This window comes from Phaethon lepturus, unplaced genomic scaffold, assembly GCF_000687285.1.
Source record: "Phaethon lepturus isolate BGI_N335 unplaced genomic scaffold, ASM68728v1 scaffold42152, whole genome shotgun sequence".
NCBI classification, from domain to species: domain Eukaryota; kingdom Metazoa; phylum Chordata; class Aves; order Phaethontiformes; family Phaethontidae; genus Phaethon; species Phaethon lepturus.
Window position 1 is genome coordinate 1,510 of NW_010524886.1, and position 23,087 is coordinate 24,596.

Genomic DNA, 23,087 nt, shown 5'->3' on the forward strand with positions numbered 1-23,087 from the left:
ATGGCCTCCGTAGAACTGACATGTCACAGCATGGACAAGAACTGCTGGGGAGCATGCTGACTGGCATTTCAGGAATGAAAAGGCGGCTGCTGCCCAACCTCCTGAAAGTCACAGGTGCAGTAACTGAGAACATCATCCCTTACACAGCAGAGGGAGTGAAATTCCACCCACTGGTCAAAACCAACTAAAAAAAACCCTCTGGAACAACCCCAAAAAACACTAGAACATGCCACATACACAGGAACTTCACTAACCTGAAACTGAGAAGTGATTTCCATTCTCCTGAAGGGTTGTTCTTTAGTATCAGAACATTCGACCTCAAGTAGAAACTTCAGGTCATTTGGCTTCACATGTTTGGCTTTGACAGAGAAGGCACTTCTCTGCCATGAGTGCCACCGGTTTTGAACTTGTGTGGTCCGGTACACCTATACAAAAGTACCATGGTTTACCCTCATTTTGCATAGTTACACAAGGAAGAAAGACAGTAAAGATCCACCATCTCTCAGATTCTGCTTAAGATGTTAGGGCTGTGGCAAAAAAAAAAAAAACACCAACAAAATAAAACCCAGCCCATAAAAAAAAAAAAACAAACAAACCACCCTGAAATCTGGAAGATCTGAAATCAATCTTAGAAAATATTTTATAAAGTTAGCAATACTCTTCTACTGTGCAAAATCCACAAGAAAATCAGTGCTGCTACCTGTGAAAGCTCTAAGATCAGTACTTCTATTCTGTAATTAAAGGTCCACTCAACCTAACTCCAATTCTTCCTTAATTCTTTAATTCTGTAAGGTACAATTCTTTTGAGATCCTATTTACTTAGACAAATCTAGATTTATATAAATGGTGTTAGATATCCACCATGTAGATTGTACCTCAGGGAGGAGAAACAGTAATTAAACAGCAATGTCAACTCACCTTTCCAGTACGTTTTACTAAACAAACAACAGTCAAATTTGATGTAATGAGGACTGAAAATGGCACAAGAACAACATTTCCTGCCTACAGGTAATAACTGACACATGCTGAAGGCATATGCTCCATCAGTCTCTGTTCCACAGGCAAGAACGTCTCCCTGTATCTGCCCGGTGAGAGAGCAAGCTCCTGCATTGCTCAAGCATACACTCTCCTACAACCACCGAGATGACCATTCAACAGTGTGATTTACTGTCACAGCAAAACAGATTTCCAGTGCAATCTGATTACCAAGGCAATGTTCCTGATTCAGTGTTCCCATCAGATGATGTGAACCACAGTACAACTACCATCTTTCTTCAATCCTTGAATTAGGTCATCTTCAAATCAACAGATCAAAACCTTGCTAAAATGGAAGCTCCAAAACATACCGTGTAACTAATGCTTTTACAAACTGCCTAACATGTATGCATTAAGGCAAGACAGAACTGAGAAAGTACTGTGATACTACAGATGATAGTCACTCCTGTAATTATTTCACAGTTAAATCTTTTTTTTTTTTCTCCACCTCCCTTAAAATGACAGCACAAAGGCAAAGAATGTAATCATCTCCTTAACAGAGATGACATTTAGTCTCTAGAAGATGCTGGAAGTGATCCAGTATGGGCAAAAAGTATTCCCTTAGAAGTGTGTGAAGATCATTCTTGTAAGCAGGGTAAAATGAAACTCCGAAGAGTTAAAGGCTAAAGATCCTACCAGGAACGTCTGGAGGGAAGTGATAGCAGAACCGTGAACTCTAATTAGTGGCCTTGGAAGTTATCAGCAAAATGAGCTCAGATAAAAACACCTTATAAGAATAGTTGTACCAATTATTTATTTTTTCCCCCAAAACACAAATTAATAAAAAAAAGGGAAAAAAGCAGATTTTTTTCTAGACCTGAATTATCATTTTCAACAGGTAGTTTACAATCAGTGGGGAATAAACGAGCAGTCCAGGTTTCCTGACTGATCCATTCAGGGTGTGCTCAGTAGTTGTCTTTATCAAACAACTTTATTTACAACTCAGCATCATCCTGCAGTAGATCTGCATCTTCATCATCCAACAAAAGGTCAGCATCCATGACTTCATTCTCTTCCATGACATCACCCAGCTCCTGAACAACATCGTCGTCAATGTCACCGACATTTTCAACATGTTTAACCAAACTCATGTGATCCAGAGGGACCAAATTATGCCCAACTGGCCCAGTAGTTCTCGCAATAGTGGCTGGCATTTCTAAACTGCTGCCACAGCAGCTTTCTGAGCCTTCTGCCTTTGCTGTTCTTCTTGTTGTCTGTGAGTCTTCATATGAGCATTGCGGCTTTTGATTTTGAAAAATACCCTAAATTTTAAAGGAAAAGAAATTTAGATAAAAATGCATTGCTTCTGATGAACTGAGCCAAAAAAGACTCAACAACCTATCAGTACATTTGCTTCCTTGTCCTGAAATAGAAGTCAGCAAAGTCTGAAATGGCACGGTGAGAATTTCAGGGACAGACTACCAGATTTATGCATCCTGACAGTATCAAAATGGCCTACTCTGACTCTGCCAGAGGTATTTTGTAACTCCCACAGTTGCTTCAGTATCGCCGCATACCCTAATTCTCCCTGTACTTAGTTTCACCACAATCTCGAACAGGGGAAAAACTGAAGAAATCCCACTTCAGGATGGACAAACTCAAGTACAGAAACACAGAGAAAGTTGCCCACCATCACATGCAAGTCTGCGATGAAGCAGGAAGCTGGACTGTCAGACGTTGAAATTCTAACAGGTAAATTCAGCAAAATTGGAGTAAATACTACAGGGGAAGCATCCAAAGCATCATGCAAGCCAAGCTCTGAAGGTTTTGGCATGAGGACACGCGATCTAAGGGGAAACTGTTCTTTTGAGACCATCAGAGCAAAACAAAGAGTTTGTCACAACACTATTAAACTGGAATATAAATAGGCAAATGCGATGCGATACTGCAGACAGTGATATTCACTTACTTGCCACACTCCTTGCAAGGAAAAACTGTTGTTGGGTCGGTCTCACCGCTTGTTGTGCTGTGGGCAGGTGAACTCTTGATGGAGCAGTATCCGCTCTGCGTACCAGATTTCTGCTTAGTGCCTGGAATGGTGCATCGGGTTTTTGTCACCTGATTCGTACCACCATGAATGCGAGCATGGCCATTTAGCGCTTGTCGGGAACTGAACACCTGATGGAGAGTAGGGTGGAAGGAAATTAAAACACAGATAAATCAAGAAATACTGCATTGGAACAGGAACTGAAGAAAGTAGTATGCTGAATGCATATTACAATAGCACAACTGTACACATTAATACACACAATCTACTTGGTCAAATGCTGCTTGCTCTCAGCTGTATCCCTCTAAAGAAACTTAGACATAACAAAAACAAACCAATGAGCTATCCTATAATTACAGTTGTATAACAAAATAGTAATCAGAGCTGTTACCACATAGTATTTCTAATCAACACATCATCTCAGGATACAATTTAATGTACAGATCAGCATATTGCCTGTATTTTGTGATGTGGGAATTAAAAGCAAGCAAAAATGATTTGTCCAAAAACAGTCAGGAGATATCAATGGCCAGGCAGAGTCTAAAAACCCGATTTCCAAAAATCACAATTCACTAGTACACAATCCCCCTGCTATTAAATATACAAAACACACATACAGCGCCACAGTTCGGCATTTCACAGATGAAGGAGGACGAAGAAAGTGAAAGACTCTGAAGGGCAGGCAGATCTATAGGTCCAACAAGAGGGATAGCTGGTGGGTCAGGAGACTTCTGCATTTCCCTTTCTTCCTTTCTGTCTTCTTCGATCTCCTCATCTTCCTCTAACACTTCCTCTTCTCCACTTGTCTGAAATAGTGCATTTAAGAAATACTAGAAATATGGTCAAAGTCAGACAGTACTGCATAGTAGTACATAGGCAAAACTGGACAAGCATGCTGCTTAGTCAAATCTGCTTCCAGGTTTCAGTATTTTTTCCCATCCCGAATGAACTTCTGGTCTTGCTGGAGCTACCACACCTTAATGGACAAGCTATATCTCATGAAGCTTCACTGCAGTGCTCAAAATACCCTCCATCTGTATTACAGAGCTGTGGCTCTAAGAGTCTATAGACACCAAGGTGCAAGACTCTCCCCCAACTGTTGGAATGGCAATGTACACTATATTCACAGTCAAATTAAACAACATTTTAAAAAAGACAAGCAACAAAACAAACCAGAAACCAAACAAACGATGTATATTAGGACTATCTGTAATACAGACCTTGCACACAAAGAATTGCACTGCTAGTCTGTGTAAATAGTATCTGTACTAGAATATTAGAGCAGCCTTTAGGAGCTGTGCAAGGCACAGCAACAATTTACAGAGGTTTACCTGCTTCATCAGTAGCAAAAGCCATAATTGCTGGACTAGAGTTGGATGATGCACTAGTCAAAACACTTATATCCCATTACAGTCCAGGAACACAAAATCTTGGTGTAGCTGAGGTCACAGAATGCTCATACAGAACATAATTTAGAATTACGGAATAACTTTGGTTGGAAGAGACCTATGTCATCTAGTTCAACCTCTTCCTCAAAACAGAACAAACATAAACATTATCAAGTGTTAAACTTCTTCATATTCTTTTAGACTTACCAGACACTCCTCTCTCTTTTTCTCTAAACGTGTTCTGTGTTTCCGTCCCAAACGCAAGATTTTCTTCCAGGTATAGTAGTATTCTACACATTGTGCAACCGTCTTAGACTTAACCTGTAGTTAAGTAATTGCAGAAATAGTCCAATCTCATTTTTTTTTTCTTTCATTCAACACAATTTAAAGATATTCCAAGAGGCAGGCTTTATTTCTTGAACATTCAAATAGAAGGGGAAAACACCAGACAGTTTTGACTACAACAGGAATAGTTTTGTAGAATAATTTTTTTTTAGTTCTTGTTTTTCAGTCAAATTTGTGTTGACTATTTCAGCTTCAGTACATTTCTCTGGGATTCTCTACGGTCTAGTCAGAAAATGACTGACAACATACTTTTGTAGCTCAAGCACACAATACCACCAAGAAATCTAGTAATTAAGAGTGATTCCCATAAACCCAAATGTTTTTCAACATTTGAGCTAACAAGTAAGGTATTCTGCCCTGAGATGTATACACCTTGTCTCTTCTGCTTTACGGCAGAACATGAAAATTAAGCCCAAACACATTCTCTCTTTATTAACAGGTTTCAACCCTTTTTGGCACAAGGCTCAGTGCCAGCGACTCAGGTACCTTTTAACAAACTGCCAGCGGACACCAAGATGATAGCAGAGCACCATACTTGTCCCACACATGGAATGCCACAACTTTGATTCCAGGTGTGGAAACCTCTACATATAAATAACAAGAGGATCAGATTTTATCTTTTTTTTAACTGTTTTTTACTGGTGGTGCAGTTGCATGCATAGGTACACCAAATGGAACATACTACTCCTGATGGTGTTCTTGTAACCACTGCTGGCTCCATGCCTGCAATAAGCTTGTCTGGCACTGGAGGGAAAATGAAGGGGAACAGAATGCAGCAAATGGAAAAAAAAACAATTGATAGAACAGAAATAACCTTACCATTTTCTGTACAAATATGAAATCTTTGCTGTAGGTGGACAATGCCTCTTTGAATAGCCTCCTTTCTTGATGCGTCCACTTGTCAGAGCCTTAAAAAAAAAAGTGAATTCATTATAAACAATAAAAACCCACCACCTTTATGTTGAGGTAGTAGCCAAAACAAACTGGGAAACCTCAAGCACATGCTAGTGATTGCTGCTACCCAAATACAAGTATGGCTGTAGTGACTCGGACCTTCAGTCCATCTAGCCTGTATTTGGTCTCCAGCAGCGGTCACAGGCAGTTGCCTAGGAAACAGTAAGAGCAGGGCAAGCAAATACAATGCTTCTCCCTAATTTTTGCTGACCTCTGACCGCTTTTGGCACAGGGGATTTCCTGTGTCTGTTGCAATTTGCTTATTTAGTAACTATCCTTGCAAGTGCTGACCCGCTCTTACTTTCAACCAATTAAACTTCTTGCACCCAAAACATCCTTTGCCCAGGAGTTTCATAGTTCAGTAGACCCTCCACATGAAAAGCCACCTCCTTTTGTTTCCTGGCTCCCAGCAGCGTCACTAGATGACCCTTCATTCTCCAAATCTTGACCATCATCTCCATGCTATTCAGGATTGCATGTCCTCTCTGTCACTCCCGCACCTTTGGTCATTACTGTTGTACTTCCCTGAACCTTTTTCAGTACTAAAACATTCCTATGGAGATGAAGGGACCAGAAAGGCACGTAATAGTTAACATATAAGCAATCCAGACTTGCACAGTGGCATCACCATGTTCTCTAGCCTCTTAACATTTGACTTGTGGTTTTTTTTTTTTTTTTTTAAGCTGTTGTAAAATACAGAGCTGATGCTTTCATAGAACTAGCATTATTATCCCAAGGTCTCACTAACTGAGAAGTATCACCGCAGAGCTCATAATTTTATATGCAAAGCTTGTATTGCTTATTCCCCTATATGCCACTTTACATTCAGCTACACAGAAGTTCATCTATCGTTTTGTTCTCCAGATGGTAACTCTTCTAAGGTCCTTTCGCAGGTCTTCACTTGCAAGGCTTGAAGACACCTAAATCCTCTGTGATAGAGGTCACAAGTAGATAGAGATTGTAGCAATGTGCAATATGCACAAAGTGCTTTCTGATCATTTAATGGAAGCTGTGTATAAAACTTTCAAATATTGTTATTCTGTGTTTGCTTCACCAGCCTAACTGCCCATGAAGAAATCAACATTTAAATTGGAATGAATTTGTGGTTCCTCAGTATTAGTCAAACAGAAGGAACACAGGATTGCTCTACTCCATCAAAGCAGTGTCCCGTTCGTAAGAGTGGGCAGCATTACATACATTAAAGGAAGGATATGCAAGAAGACATAAAGCTGATGCCTTTGAAATTACTTACACTATGACAAAATTCTACTTCAGTCTGAGAGTTTCTGTAACATCTAAAACTTTTATCAAAAGAAATCCCTAATATTCCTGTCAATGTTACCATTCTCCATAGAAATGCTTGCCTCTGCACTGAATTCAATTAACTTGAGCTTGGCACCGTGCATGGTATTGAACTCTACAGGTTATTTATGTCTATATAAAAAAAAATAAAGAAGATGTTTTTAACAACTGCAAATGTTTTGCTTTTCAGTTTCAACTCCCAGGCTCACAAGCTTAGAGCAGGTATCTCACCACCCTGTCATAGGCTGAAATCTACAAAATTAACTTTTCTGCAACCTGCTTTCTGCAGGCTTTTCCAGTACTAGATATAAGCATGCATTAGTTATTTCCACAGAGATTTACACTAAAGCTCTCTTAAGCATCAGGGAAAGGCACTGGCTTCAAGCCACAAGTTTTTTTATTCTGTTATCACCCAAAGATCTTTTTTCTGAGACACTGCCTTACCATCTTTCCCACCCTGAACCAGCATCATTCCCTTCTTACACAACTTGTCAGTCATTTGCATTTACCCTCCCTTTGGGCAGGGGTAAATGTACTGCTTCAGTCCAGGAGCCTGCTCTACTATACCAAAGTATAACTTTAAAAAGCATGACAACATCAAAGGAGAGATTTTAGCTTTCAGCAAGCCTCTCTAGTCATGCTCTCCTGCCCCTACCCCACCCTCCTGGGGGGCGGGGAGGGCACGGAAATCACTTCCATGAACTAATTTTATTATACACCTATGGAGGATTCAGGCCTTACAGAGTTTCCCCAATAATGGTGGTATTAGCAGAGACCCTTATAAGATTATGCAGGTTAATTGGAAGTAACCTAATTAATAGAATAAATCCTGTGTAGGAAAAGAAACAGAAGAAAAGCTGTTTTTAACTCTGGTTGCTGGGAAACCACTTTTGCTCTTGTTAGCTTGAGAGAGATATAGAGAACGTGTATAGAGAGATATCTGCAATGCAGCAAGAATGAATTTTGGACTTTGGAATACAGACCAAATTTTAAAGCTGATCTTTATGTTTAGATATATATTCTACTTTTTTTCATCATCTGCCATGCTGGTTTTGCACTGATTAACTGACAATATCTTCTACAAATCTGGGGACTCTAGGCCCAATCTGTGGGTTTCAAGGGGTCTAAACCTACACACAGGGAGCTCCCCCTGTGAGAGGTGGCTCAAATCTATTACCTACAGCATATGCTGGTCTGATCCACACCCTATCACAGCATGTACAAGAAGTTTTCAGACTGCCTGAAGCATGTTATTTCAGAGACCATCTCTCCCGCAATTCTCACTGCAGGAAAACTTCAGACCTGAGAAATGCCACTGTTCAAATGAAAACAATTCAAGTGTCTGCAACAGCACTCCTCTTGTATCAGGTACGTGTTCTTTCTCTCTTCCCTAAAACACCATCCTGGCAGATGGCAAAGCATTAGTACACAGAGATTAGGGTGTTCTTCCAAGCAGCCCTGGGTCAGCCTGCCCAGTCCTCTTGGCACACAACAGAAAAGCTTCAAGTTTTACAACTTGCTTCCCTCATGAGCCAACAGGTGAGCTATTCCCTTGTACCCTCATTCAAGGGCAATGCTAAGGATGTTTGGATATTTATTGTTTGTGGTATCAGTTAATTCTCATGAGTCAGTGCCATGCTTTGTTTTGTGGCAGTGCCTGAGAGCTGTGATTTCCAAGTAAGGAGCAGAAAGCCCAAAGAGTTAACCCAAACAAATGGCACTTGAAGTTGTATTAAGCTATTCATGCACTAGATTGTGAGAAATTCCCACATGCCTTGTGTGGCTGATTATCAACCTCAAATAAACTATTATTCAAGAGCTGCTGCATGGTGCTAGAGCATGGCTGTCAATGTAAGTTGCAATCACACATTGCATTCAAGAGCATTAGTAAGTAATGTTCTCTCTTGTTATTTTATGATACTTAAATCCAGACTGGTGAGATTTTGTTTCATGCTGTGATTAAGCAGAATCAAACTTCCTTTCCTGCTTCAGATACACTGATGTCCACAGGTGTCAGTGCTAGTTAACACAGATTACTGTCATATTATGTGAACAATTAAACAAATCAGTCTCTCCTGGCTCCTCCCTGCATGACAGTAAAACACTTTCTGAAACTACCATGAAGGTGCTTCAGTAAAGACTGTCCCTCCTTCTATGCCACACAGGCAGAAATTTCTTATCTGCTCTGCTAATTAGATTGCTCACTGAGGACAATGCTGCTGGGATATCTCCTCATCTTTCTGCTCTCATGCCCTGGACTGTCTCATACAGTCATCTCATCAAGAGATGACTCCGTGTCATCTCTTCAGACAAGAGACCCTGGTTGAAGTTTCTGGCTGACGTCCTCCTCCTCCATCCACGCCCATGTCCACCCTTTGGTCTGCAACAGAGCTGTTATCAAAGGCACCAGGCACCTCCCCCAGCCAAGACTGAAAATCTTATCTTCACATTTATTCACTCTTATTATCAGCTGCCATCAAACATGTTTCTGTTCTTGTTCTCAGGCCAAGGGGTTAAGGAGTTGCTTTACAAAAGAGTCCTTGTTACTTGGGAATCTTTCCAGTGAGCTGCTACAGCCAGGAATTAGCTTGCTTCTATACTTCTGTGGCACAATGACTATAACTGGAAATGAGTATATGCTCCTGGACATTGTGATTGACTGACTGACGACCAGAAGACTCTTGGCTTGTTTCCTATTGAGCCTAAACTGGAGATGAATTCTTAAATCTCTTATGTAAAACCCTATTCTGTGTGTCCAAGCCGTTGTTGGCCACTAAGCATTATGTAGTAACATGGCAGGCTGCAGAGAAGAAACATTTGCAGCCTATGCTTAGGTGACATAACTCAAGTCCAATGGCTTAACACCACGTTGTGTATTTCACAGGGCACTACTGCTTCATCACCAAAATGCAGTTCTTGCTATGTTTGTTAAAGAAGTCAAAGTCACCATCACAGACCTGGGGGGTTTTTTTGCTACATCCATGCAAAGGGAGGCTCTGTATTCAGTACTAAGACACTAGCAAGAGTTACAGTATTGTCTCTCTGGAAAGATGTTCATGATTATCATATGCATTTATCATGCACCACCACCTCAGAAAAGGAAGGCATAATGGGAGACGTTTACATACCAGAAAATGAGGACTGTACCGCTAGTAAATTATAATCTACAAATAGCAGCAGTTTTCAAAGGAGATCAATGAATTAAAGTTTGGTTTAACAGACAAGAAGAAAAAAATTACTCAAGGCAGTTTTAGATCTGTAGAACCCTACACAGCAACACGGATGCAAAGTTTTTGTACATCGTCAGTCAGGTGAAAAACTACCGAACTTGTAACAACAGGCTCCGGAATTACCACGCAGTACTGTCCACACCACCTGTCTATTAGAGGCTGCCATCCCTGCAGCAGACAGCAGAGAGTGCAGCGTGATCCCATGCTCCAGCCTGGGATGCCAGCCTTGGACTCTACACCAGCAGCTACTGAGATCACAAGGAAACCTACCGGCATAGTGATAATTTGCCAAAGGATGACACTTCAATCTCACTGGCTTTCTCAACAGCAGCTTCTCAAGAGCAACCTAAATGAAAAAGCAGGGAAAAACAGAATTAGCAAATGCAGTCAGCTGCTGCATACAACTGCATATAGAGGACTATTTGATAGGAGGATATGAATTAATTTTTTCTTGTTTTTCCTTTTGTCATATGAAATCACATCACATTACTCCAAGGCCCATTAACACTGTACCTCACAGAAGACCACCTAATGCACACTTGTCCTGCCTTAATGAGCACAATTGTGGCTATTACTTAGCAACTTCCAGCTCTTCCCTCCCTTCTGCTTGCAACATACAAATACATTTATAGTGTTTGATTTGATAGTGTTAATTAATACTAATATTTAATGGTTGGTTTGATAGCATTAATATTTATAGCATGAAGTCTGTTTAGGTCAACATCTGTCAGGAATGACAGCAAGTACAGTCAATCCTCCTTTGGATCAGGGAGACAGATTATTTGTGAATCCTTAGAATTTTTCCCATGGCAATGCAGACCCCCCGGTATAGCAAATTTCACGTCCTGACAGTTAAGTTCAGTCACTTGCTTCAGACCCCTCGGAAACAGCTAACAGAGCCTAAGCAAACGGGGACACAAACTAAAAAAAAACTGTATTAAGACAATCCTGTGAAATTAATTCCAGCCCTGTGTTCAGTTGCATTTTGTTTTAAATTGGCTTTCCAGAAACTGGTACAGGACCTTGTCTTTCCAAAATGGATGTTTTACCCTAGTCAATAACATTCCCATCACTAAACTAATGCAAATATTTGAAATGCATTATTTATATGAGAACTGTATGCAATTACCTCACAGTTCTGAACAAATAAGTAGATGTGATTGCTCATACAAAAAAGGGTTTTTATAAGGGCTAGAAGAGGACTAAGCTCTCTGTGACCAAATATAAAGCTTGTGAAATATCAGGGCTGGAGCAAGCACTGTGAGACATTCAAAGCTCCAAGGCTATAAACTAAGTAATCTTATCTATATGAAATATACAGTAAGCCTTCAGAGAGGCAATGCTTTGAAATTTAAATTTATTGCAGAATGAAAGGGAAAAGTCATTCCGCAAAAATGTTACAGGATGTTTAAAGCATCACTGCTAATCAATCAGAAATCTTTTTTACATAACCATATCTAAATCCATTTAATAAAGCATGCTAATTTATCTGCAGAAGAGGACTATATCACCCCTCTCAGCTTATCTTACCATAATATCTCCTTTCGCCTCAAAGAGAGAGTGCAAAGCGTATTCTGAGTTAGTTCCTCCACCAGGTAACACACTGGAACAGCTCATATTTAAAAGGTCTTCCACTGTCAGAAAAAAGTCAACATTTTACTTCTAATACAGTAGCCTGTCAGTCAAACATCCCGAGCCAAGGATTCTGTAACATCACTCTAAGACAACGTAGTTCAGGGCAACAGCTTTCATACTCTCTCTCCCCAGGACCTCATCTCCTGGTTTTAGGATCACTCACTGAGGAAGGGATGTGACAGGATTTGCAGAGTGCATGCTTGGGATGGGACAGGCTACTGCGGAGCCAGAGGCGGAGATTTGGCTGTGAGGCAGTGGCTCGCACAGGTCAGTGATGTTGCTGTGCCAGGAAGGCTCCAGCCAGGGTAGAGAAACAGAAATGAATCATACTGGAAGCAGGAACAAACTCTACTCAGGACTGGCAAAAGCCACTGAGCCCATCACATTTCCTCTCAGTTACGGTCACAGGACAGGCCCAGGAGCCACCAGCTGCCTCTCATCTGTGATCTCTGCCCTTACCATGCAGTTCAGTACCCAAAAAACCACTTCCCAGCAACAGTATTTCCCCCTTGGCTACCAGGAAACAGCTCATCCAGACTTTGCTTTAAGTGCCACTGTATAATGTTGCTACTCTGAATCTGTAATTTGCAGTTCTGGTCTCTTGCTCTGCATTCTCGGTAATTAATGCTCTCTTGAACATTTTGTACAGTATACACATGAGAAATCAATGAGAATTTCTTCAACAGGCACAGGGTGATGTCTGAACTTCTAGAGTGGCAATTGTACCTCTTTGTTGGAAGGCTTTGTTTTCCAGTTCTGGCCATGGTTTCCAAACCAAAGTAGCCTTGTGCACATCTTTCTCCATTAGCAATCTGTCCTGCAGCTCAGGAATATCAGCCTGGAACCTGGACCCAATATTTATCCGTCTATAAAGACAAATAAATAAGTAAGTATTCAACTACACAATGTACAGAAAAAAAAGGAAGTCACATTAGCGTTTGCTTTGTTTCCAACAAAACTTTTACTACACTGGAGTGGCAGGAAATTGTGTCAGACTGCTTTATGCAATGCTTTAGTCTCAGTGAGATAAGTACTTTGAGTATTAGAGAGAACTAATCTGTTGGGGGAACCCAAAATTTCAATACATAACTTAAACTATACTGAGACATCATACCTTATGGACAAGACAAACTAGCCTATATGCGTGCTGACTAGCAAAGAGGCTAGATACTGGAAACAATAATTTTCTGCTCCATAGAGAACGGCACTGTTCAGCAGAGAGAACAGATATTGCTGCTGAGGGACAATCCTATTTGCTGGCTGCCCTGGGGAACCTACCAGGCAACACCTCTCCAAAGCTCCACAGTAAATACATCTATATCTAAAAGCAAGAGTACTGGATCAACATATGACTCCTCACGGCCCTGCCCTCTTCCCAGCCATCACTAACCCTTTTTTTCCACTTCCAGCGATTCTCAGCTCTCCTAGCATTTTTGAGCCGCAACATCTACGTCTCCTACAGCCACTTTGCTCCCAATGTCCTCAGCCACTATCCAGAGCAACCTTAAACACATCCAGCCCAACATGATTTCAGGCAGCTGAACACTACCTGCCCAGTTCAAAACGCTTCAAGCCACATGCTCTAGGCTGTAACTGGTTTATAAAGGCAGTGACAAAAACAACATTGTTTTTCTTACGGTTCAACAGTCTGTTCTCCAGGCCCAGGCGTCACCGGAATGACACTTCCATCAATACTATCTGAAACAAAAATTGGAGTTTGAGTTTAAAAGGGTATTTTGGTAACAACTGTATCGCTGCTGATGCTCCATCTCCCAGGCTGCATTGACACCTCCCTGTTAACATCAGCATTACTCAAGTCTATTAGCAAAGGTTACCCTTTATCAATATTTACACAGAAACAGTCTGTTACAAGCAACAGAAATATCCTAACTTGTAGAGGGTTCTACTGACCTGATCTTGCATGATTAGACACCTTTTCTTGCTGCGAAGCAATGAACAAGAAATACTTAAAATGAACCCCATATCTCAAACCACATCTTCTCCTTCCACTTTGAAAGCCCAAATGCAACGAGAGGCATCGTGGTCCTTTCTTGAGGCAGACCACACAAAGATCACAGCCTTACTCGCTGGTTAGGCTGCTCTATTCACTTTATGCTTTAACACCACCTCTACAAAATCCAAGTCAAAAACCCTAATAAAGATGGACTTTTCCTGTGAAGTAGCAGAACCAGCCATGCACATGAGCACACGTAAAAATCATCAATGTGGTAACACAAGAAGAGAGGACAGTGGTATTTACTACGTACTGCCACTCTGTAAATGCAACACTTACTAGACCGACACAGGAGCACCCGTGGAGTAGGCGTCAGTGGAGTAAGCGGCAGCTGAGTATGTGAAGTGCTATGAGATGTGATAACACTGCTGAAGAGACCAGACCCTTGCCGAACTGGACTAAGCATTGGTGGTGGAGTGTAGGGGGGGAGCTCATGCGTCCGGTCTAGCAGATGATCTCCGAGGACACGGGGAGAGCGAAGCTGACTCTGGTACAGGGTGGCACCGGAGTGGGACATGCTGAAGTTGAAGGAAGGAGGAGGTATGAAGAGAGGTTCAGGTCTATGTCGATACTTCTTCTTGTCCTGCAACGGTTTGAAGTTTTCTTCCAATTTTACAACACTTTGATGAGGTTTTTTGCTGATTTCCTAAATGAAAACATGCAGAACTTTAGTATTTAGGCAAGCTTAAGTGTGGTCTGCACACAATCCCCTTCAGCTTAGGGCAACAGCCAAAGAAAAGCTGTTACCACCAGGCAGTTATTCAGGTACCACCATAATAAGCCTAGTCAGTACAGTACCTGGTGCTACACAGAAACTGCAGGGGAGTGAGAAAAACAGGACAGGTTACCCTCACCTCCCTCAGCAAGCCTTCTGGGTCAAGGTAGGGCTGAGCCACAGGCACAGACATGGAGAGGCTGCTGCCAGCTTTTGAAAAGTGGAGGGAATGGCCCTCCCAGGCCATGAGTCTCCCGCACCATTCTTCAGCTCCACCTGAACACGCTGGGCACTTCTATTTGCCCGGAACACAGACACAGAGGCTGTTGTGACTGTTACCCAGTCACAGTTTATTAGAAACTTTATACGTGATGTTTTCCAATGCATTTCCATGCACATGAGCTCAGTCAAATTACTGCAGTACTCAGCAGCAGGAAGAAAAATGTAATAAATTCAAATTCTTTGCCTCTTATCACTACATTCCCATCAGCTTGAGTACAGTCCAGCTGCAACAAATCTTGAACTTAACTCTCTCCTCTTTCCTTGGAGGAAAAAGGGTAGTAGATGACCATTTAGCAAATTCACACACTGTAACATGCCTAGAATTCTAGAATTGGAATGTTAAAAATCATTTAACAATAAATCCCTAGAGTCCACAGAAACAGAAGGCTCATAATTTGTGCAAACCTGGAATCTGGATTTCTGGGAGTTGGGGTGAGGTAGAAAGAAACAGGTTCTCAGGTTGTGCTTTAAGAACACACAGAAGCTGGTAGATGAACACAGTATTAAATATACTGCTTTCAGATGTTCGGATTGTAGATCTTCTTTAGGATAAACTTGGAAAGCAGAAGAAAATTTTCTGACAGATACAATTACTCCAGAATGTCTATATCATCTGGTAAATTCTACTACTACATAAAGTAAATTACTACAATGTATGTTTAGACAACATACATATTTACACCAGGGGTGGCTCTTGAGAATCACATTCACCCAATAAAAATCATGTTAAAGGAGCATTAGTGCTGTCACCCTTTATCCCTTATGTTAATACATTCCAGCTTGTGGAAAATGTTTTTGATTACAAAGGTCCTGTCCTCTGTTAGATCATGGCTGTATCCTCTCCAACAGCTGTTGACTTTTTTTTCTCAAAAAAAAAAGTTTTGGAAAAGTTTTCCTTTTGCAGGGAAAAAATGCAGCTTTACAGAGAATTGTGTTTATAATGGACATTCAGAACAGTGAAAGGGTGAGGGTTACCTGTAACCACAGACATAGTCTATCACAGCGGTGAACGTTTAGCGTTCAAAAAGGAAAAAGGGGAAAAAACCCACACTAAAATCCAGGAAAAAATTCCAAGCAAACCAAACCTTAAAAAAAAAAAAACAGTGCAGAAGGTCAGATGCAAGTGTTTGAGCAAGGGCTCATTTTGTTCCGCTCTTTAAATGTGAAAGAGCTGGTACTCCTTTCTCACTAGCATAAAGCTAACTAACCACGACAACATCTCAGGAGTCCTCTACACCTTTGTCTCCTATGCTGCTTCACCTAGAGTATACCTTAGCCTCAGTGTGGTTATGCCAACACTATCCAAAAAAGATCACATTGAATATTAAAGGAGATATTGATGTCCATGGGCTCTCAATGCAGAATCACCCCAATACTTTTCTCAAGCTCCAGGAACTGATTCTCATTATCCAAGACTGAATGCATCCTTGTGGGCCCTGCTGCCGCATCTCAATACAGCCACTCTGAGTAGATCCTGATGGATTTAGCTTGACTGCTAGCTTCAGATCACAGTCCTGTAGCCTTGCTGAATATTTAGTTTCCTTCTGCTGTTTGATTTTACTGATGCCATAAGCTTTGTGGGAGCTTCTCTGGACAGCTCAAAGCATGGTATAAATAAATGCAACACAGCTCCGCTTTTTTGGTATTAGAAAAAAAAAGTCTCTAATGGCACAATCTCTTTACAGAAGAGGAGGGAACTGTAGATCTTTTGATCTTTGAACGTTTCCAATGCTAATGTTTATATAAAAGCTAGGATCCATAGAGGAAACTGCATGAGTTTAGTTTGCTTGGGCAGTAATAAAGACTGGAAGCATAATTTTGAGTGAATGAATGCACATGTAGCCAGACACTGGCGGATTTAATCACAGTCACTTTACATACATTGCAGAAATATACAAGCCCATGCCACCTACTCTGATGTCTCTAGAGAAGATCTCCCACTCAGAGCTCAAGGATTCAGAAAAGACTGTCCCTTTTCTCTCCAGAAACTAGAAATAGAAAAGAAAAATTGTATTGCTACGTATTGTGAGATGCTGTCTTCCACAGTAGAGTGGAAGTTTAGGTGTAAAACTTCTGTCTGAAGAGAGTAAAAGATTTTTATATATTTAAAATTAGCGTGTATGCCTGAGGGAAGGGTTGGGGTGTGTGTGTGATAAATACACAAATACTTATAAGGAGTCATCCATGAAGGTATATGCTGTCCCCTCATTTGGCCATCAGCCTCATGAGAAGGAAAAAAAGTAATCACAAGAGTATTTCTCTGCATTATACAGATAACACCATACAGTACTCCCCAGTAATCTCTTATCACAGCATAGTCTGCAAGCATGGATTTGAAGGAACGAGCAGCATCTATTCCTACGCTGGAATGTGAAATAAATACTACTTGCTCCAGGATTCTTTCAGGAAAACAATAAAGAGCGTTCTCACATCTCATTCAAGTACTCATCAATTCCTTGTGCTGCCTGACAATTTCAGTTTTATGAGCGAAATGAAAGCACAAAGCATAGCTGTTTTTCCTGTATCAGAATTCCTAGTGATTAAGCTTTAGATCTGATGCATTCAGACAGAAAGGGAAAAATTACTTCATTGCAGAACTGAGTCGGCAAGCTTCATATTGGCTTCGAGCACACATAAGCACTGCACAGTGCCCTCCTATCTTCAGCTGAAATGGGAAGCACGTATATCTGACTTTAAAAAACAGGAAGAAATAAAACTGCTGAGTTTAAGCAATAACATAAAAACAAAGCAGCCTGAAAAGGAAAAAAACAAAAAACAGTAAAAAGATACTAAATCCCTTTGGTTCTAGTGGGATAAGAGAATATCATATTCCAATTTCAAATGATTTATTTTCAACTGAGGTTCTGATTTCCCAGCAAAGGGAAAATTAATATCGTCAAATGATCGAGGAAGAAATGCTGTGATGCTACAGGCCTTTTTTAGGCATCATTAAGATTCCAGAAAATATTCTAAAATACGGACATTTTAGAAAGTAGTAGCACTACAAGCAAAGGGATTTAACAAGCACAGCACGGTTAGTGGCAAGAAATGCAGCACTCACAGAGGATGAGCAGGGGTTGGCCACTTTTGGACTGCACGGTGGAGAGTAAGTCATCTTCACGAGAACGGGCATCTCATCATCTGAGACAGAGTTGGCAGGCTTGTCTTTGACTGTGGCAGTGCTGGCAGAGGGCTGCGTGCTGGGCTCGGGTGATAGAAGCTTTACAGGGACAGACACTGGCATGACGATGGGCGCGAGGCTATCCACCTCTTTAGGCAGCGGCTGCTGTGGTGGTTTCTCTCCTTCATCCTGTACAGACAATTAAAGGCTTTCAGCCCGAGTGAGGGAGGGCTACTTCTGGATCGATACACTACGCAATGTATGCACCGTGGCTGAAAAGAAGTGGCCAGGGTTACAAAACACACAACAGCGTTGCTTCTCGGACTCTTTATTTGCCTTGAATTACGTTGGCAGATTACTTATGACTCCTACATAGGATTCATCTTCTGTGATAAATAACCACATTAAGCATCTTTACAAGGTAACTTGCAGGAGGGGAGATAAACACGTGCTCTTTTTATCACTATAAAGACAGAATTCTCCATCACCCACCTAAAAACAAAAACACAGATGGTATAACTCTGGTAGCTCTTTGCCTTCCTGTGGTATTCCCCGCTAGGGCAGAATTTGTAAAATATCAGGAGAGAATGACTGACAGGGCAAGTTATTTTTATGCAGAACAATTCAAACCCACATTTTTTGGTTTGGTATTTGTTGATACCTATAGAACTAAAACACTTGGGAAGAAAGCTGTCAAAGATTCAACAATCTTGCTCCTTCAATTAAAGACTGGGAAGGCTTCCAATAAACATCCCTTAGTCATGCAAGTAGTCCAAATGAAAATAAGGAAGACTTGATGTTCCTGATATTTCTAATATAATAAACAAACATGGCGGGGGGGGGGGGGAAGATGCTCCTGACAAGACTTTGTGGGGTGTTTTTGTAACATGTAGAGAAACAGAGAGGGGCACTGTTATGTCCTCCACCACTGCCTTTGACTTTAAAGCAAGACTTCTGGCCTATAAACTAGCAGAATTATGTGCATTTCTACTTACACAGCATAGGACATAACAAAACAGCACTGAGAAGAACAAGTTTTGACAGCAACACAAAGCATGGCAAAGCAAGCAAACATCAACACAGACAGGAGAGCACCAGATACTGAAGTAAAATGAACTGCTACCTGTTTGAAGTTAGGAGATGCTCTTACTCCTCCATGTGATCTCATGTGACCATTTAGAGCAGGCAAACTCTTAAACTCCTTCAAGCATATTGAACACATTAGCTTGTTCTTCGCATCAGGTCTCTCAGGAAGTGTTTCTCTGTTCTGGCCACTATTTTAGTTTTCATTTTTTTTTTTTTTTTTTTAGCATGGAACAGAAGAAGAGACATTAGTTTGGCATGTTCCCCTTGTTGCAGAGGAAGCTTTTTCATCAAGGAAGTCAATAAAATTTTACAGCTAGATGGTTATGAAACCACAAGTAAGCACAGGGTGAGTGCTGTGGAATACGTGGGCAACAACCTAGATAAGCTGCTCCCAAGATGGGGAGAAGGAAAGTCTTGAGTAGGACATGCTTATCAAAACGTGGCCCTTGGTATGGAGAAGTCCAAGAACCCATGAGACCTATCTATCTCAACAGACCTACATTTCACCACTCGTGACAGCAGTTAACTTGGATACAGTGACCCTGATTATAGTAGACAACCGTGCTGGAGGACACCTCAGCCCCTCAGAGGTGAGACCTTAAGCAAAACAGAAGATCCCTGCTGCCAAAAATACAAATCCAAACCACACATCATCCCTTCTCTTACAAATGCATGACTGAGAGCAAACTGCTTCCCTGCTTCTGCTTTTTCATTGTCCCGTCTCCTGTCCCCCCTTTCTTTTTTTGAAAGACAAAGTACTGATTTGATTTTATTGCTGGGGGAGGGTACAAATCACACAAACTTAAATCCACAAAGCACAAAACTAAAGATATTTCCAGAAAAGCAACAACTATTACCTACTCAGAGTGCATTCCCCTCCCTCTGAACTGCAGCATTCCTCTGTATTTCTCATATTTAAATTAAAAGGACAAAAAAAATCTTTTAAAAATACCTTTGTTCTGGTGACAGTGGCTGCAGTCTGCCATCTGACAGTTGTACCTGCTATCAAAGGGGGGAGGGGGGGAAGAGAAAAGAATTTTTCAGGAAATACTAATGCATAAATGAAGGTCCTCGCAGCATTATGTTTGCATTTTGCATACAATTTTACTAATATTAAGAGCCTGAGTTGAGAGCCTTACCTGTCTCTACCAAATCAGCGCCTCTGTGAGCATGGCTAGTGCAAGTTTTCTTATGCTCACCTGCTGTTTGAAGCCTTTGCTCTGACCCAGAAGTATTACTTTTGGAAAGAGGGAGTTGACTAACTCTTCCTGAACAATTGAGCCCTCAGGTTTTGAAAAATTAGCAAGAGCACTTTGTTGTAACTGGGTCCCTCTGCCCCAGAAACCGAGGCAGAACTTCCCAAAGTCTCTTGCGAGGGAAGCAGCAGCGCCGCAGCAGCAGCTCTGTGCTGCCGCCAGCCTGGCCTGAAGCCAACCCCAAGACGTAAACTGGAGAAGTCTGTTAATGCAGTTCCCCAAAACATGCCAGTGACACCCACTGCTCGCATCCTAACCTTCCAGCTCTCCTGCAACCGTTTCATTTCCACACCTTGCTACTCTTCTGCAAAACAAGTCTGGCTGAGCACGGATCTAAAATATTACCTACCTGAGGCCACGTGGCACTGGGAGAGTCTTGCTGAGAGCTTTTGTTGTTCAGATGAACTCCCGAGGATGGCAAAAGAGTTCGATGAGGAACAGCATTACCTACAGAATTAATCTCCTGCCGTGCGGGATCCTCCGTGGTTGCTGGTGGAGTGAGGCCAACATGGGAGTTCAGAGACGGCGCTCTGCTCTCACTCGGGTATTGCTTCTGCTGATCTTGCTGCTGCAGTAAACTCTGCGGGTACAAGTGCCTGTACTGTTCATGGGGATCTTGGTAGCAATACTGAGGCACTGCTCCCAACTGGATAAGCTGCACAGGGTGACTTGGATCCTGAGAGTACTGGTGTGGTTCATGCATAGTCTTTGGATCGGGTTCCCTGTGATAGGGAGGAAGCGGCAACTGCATCTGTTGCTGCTGCTGCTGCAACTGCTGCATGACAGGTTGCGTTTGGTAATACTGAGCTATTTGCACTGGACACTGCCGCTGCTGCTCCTGCCGAGCTGTCTGTTGCTGCTGCTGGATCTCCTGTATCGAGAGCCGCTGATGTCCCTGCTGTGGCTGAGCGTAGTACTGAGTCTGCTGCAAGTGCTGCATCTGTTGCGGTAAGAGCTGCTGGGACTGCATTTGCTGAATGTGCGTCTGTCCCTGCTGAAACGCAGAATGCATCTGCATTTGTGATAAATGCTGCTGGTAGTCGTAGTACAACTGTTGGTGCTGCATCACTTGCATTTGTTGCTTTTGCTGTGTGCTTGCAAAATTCTGGTGCGTTTGCTGTGGCAGTGGTTGATATCTTTGTACACTGGAAGTTACAGGCTGTTGCTCAACTGCTGGCTTCTGGGACAGCAGTTGCCTGAGCGCACTGTCACCAGAATTATCCACCATCGGCGAGTCGGTGTGCAAAACCTGAGCCATGTTGTTGACTTGAATTCTCAGATTTTGGTTAGCAAATACTTGTGTAAAGGAGTCCAATTTATGCAGAACCCCACTGGTAATTTTTTGCGATCGATTTTCACTGGGTTGAGAGTAAGAATATTGGTATCCGTCGTGGGACTCCCCCTGCCCGAGGGGGCTCCACATTGCGCTTTGATTATTCAAATTGTTCCTCACTGGGACATGGTTTCCTGAGCCAGAATGTGTCCAACTGGTTTGTCTAGATGTATCCATTGACCCAAGACTTTTTGAACCTACAGGCAAAGCTATACTGTCTCTTGAATCTTGGGGAAACTGCGGGGAGAGAGGGGATGCCTGGGGCGCATCCATAACAGATGTCCCATAGCTATGATTTAGAGATGGAAGTGAGTTCATTTGGTGTTGTTGGTAGTACAAGTTCTCATTGCTATTGGCAGTATGGTTAGTTTTATACAATTGCTGGTCCCCCATTTTTGGTCACTTCTGTTCCAAACTTACAGGCACACAAACCATTGAAATCTCTATGAACCCTGAGATAGCTGAGTGAGGGGAAGGGAGGGGAGGGGAAAAGAAGCCAGAATTACTTATAATTCAGCATGCCCATGTGCATCACAAGGACTAAGATTTCCTCCAGTCTGTCAGTAACTCCAAATCTCGGACTCGACGTTGCTTCACATCTTCAATAAATGGACCACAGCACAAATCCTACACTGATCAATAGGTTCAGCGTGCCAGGCACCTGCAGAGTAAGAGAAAGACAAGGTAAGTGCTGGCTTTCTGCATAAACTGTTGTTGCCTCAAAGGAAACTGTAAAATCTCCTAGTTTGAAATACATAATCAGATGCAAAATTGTTGCAGCAGGGCTATTCCAGAGCAGTTAGATTGCTTCATCTCATCCCATTTTTCTGTCTCTTCTCTAGTGCTCTGATAAAATCATTTTGCCAAACCAATAAAGGCTTATTCTTCAAAAATGTTTTTTCCCCCTAAAGTATACGAACATTGAACCAGTTTTACCTGGCCACATACTGCTCCCTCATGACTACTTTTAGCCAGACAGTTGACTATCAAGCCAAGTCATGTTTCCTAGTGTAGTACAACCTTGTTGTCAAAAGCAACACGCCCATTTTGTAACACAAGGTCCAGTACTGCAGACACCACGGGTGCCTCCACAAAGCCCTGAAAAGGCAGGTAAAAGACAATCATGGCTTTGAACAAAGCTGACCATACTCAGGTATCAGCATCTAAAAGGACACACAGAAAAATTCATTGCAATCTGGGATTTGCACAGAGCCTTCCATAGCTTCTCACAACTTCCAGGATATCTACAGGAGGTTTCCACTGGTGGTATGAAAATAGAGCACCACTGAAGAATAAGATGCAACACTGATTTATTTATTGTCATGGCAATGAGCGTAAGCCACAAACATAAATTAGCCAACTGCATCTGTGCACGTAGATTTGTTTGCTACATCTATGTGGAAT

General features: G+C 41.8%; 1 protein-coding gene across 1 annotated transcript; it reads right to left on the reverse strand.

Annotated features, from left to right (window-relative positions):
* Nucleotides 1–1,770: 1,770 nt before the first annotated feature.
* On the reverse strand, nucleotides 1,771–22,076 carry LOC104617309 (transcriptional-regulating factor 1-like). The gene is given in 16 exon segments (XM_010282587.1): nucleotides 1,771–2,192; nucleotides 2,195–2,297; nucleotides 2,945–3,153; nucleotides 3,640–3,828; nucleotides 4,618–4,731; nucleotides 5,575–5,663; nucleotides 10,512–10,587; nucleotides 11,772–11,875; nucleotides 12,603–12,742; nucleotides 13,514–13,574; nucleotides 14,170–14,536; nucleotides 17,949–18,197; nucleotides 19,132–19,282; nucleotides 19,952–19,954; nucleotides 20,047–20,096; nucleotides 20,700–22,076. Coding segments are annotated over 16 exon segments (3,504 nt in total). The 3' UTR covers nucleotides 1,771–1,970.
* Between the last annotated feature and the right edge of the window lie 1,011 nt (nucleotides 22,077–23,087).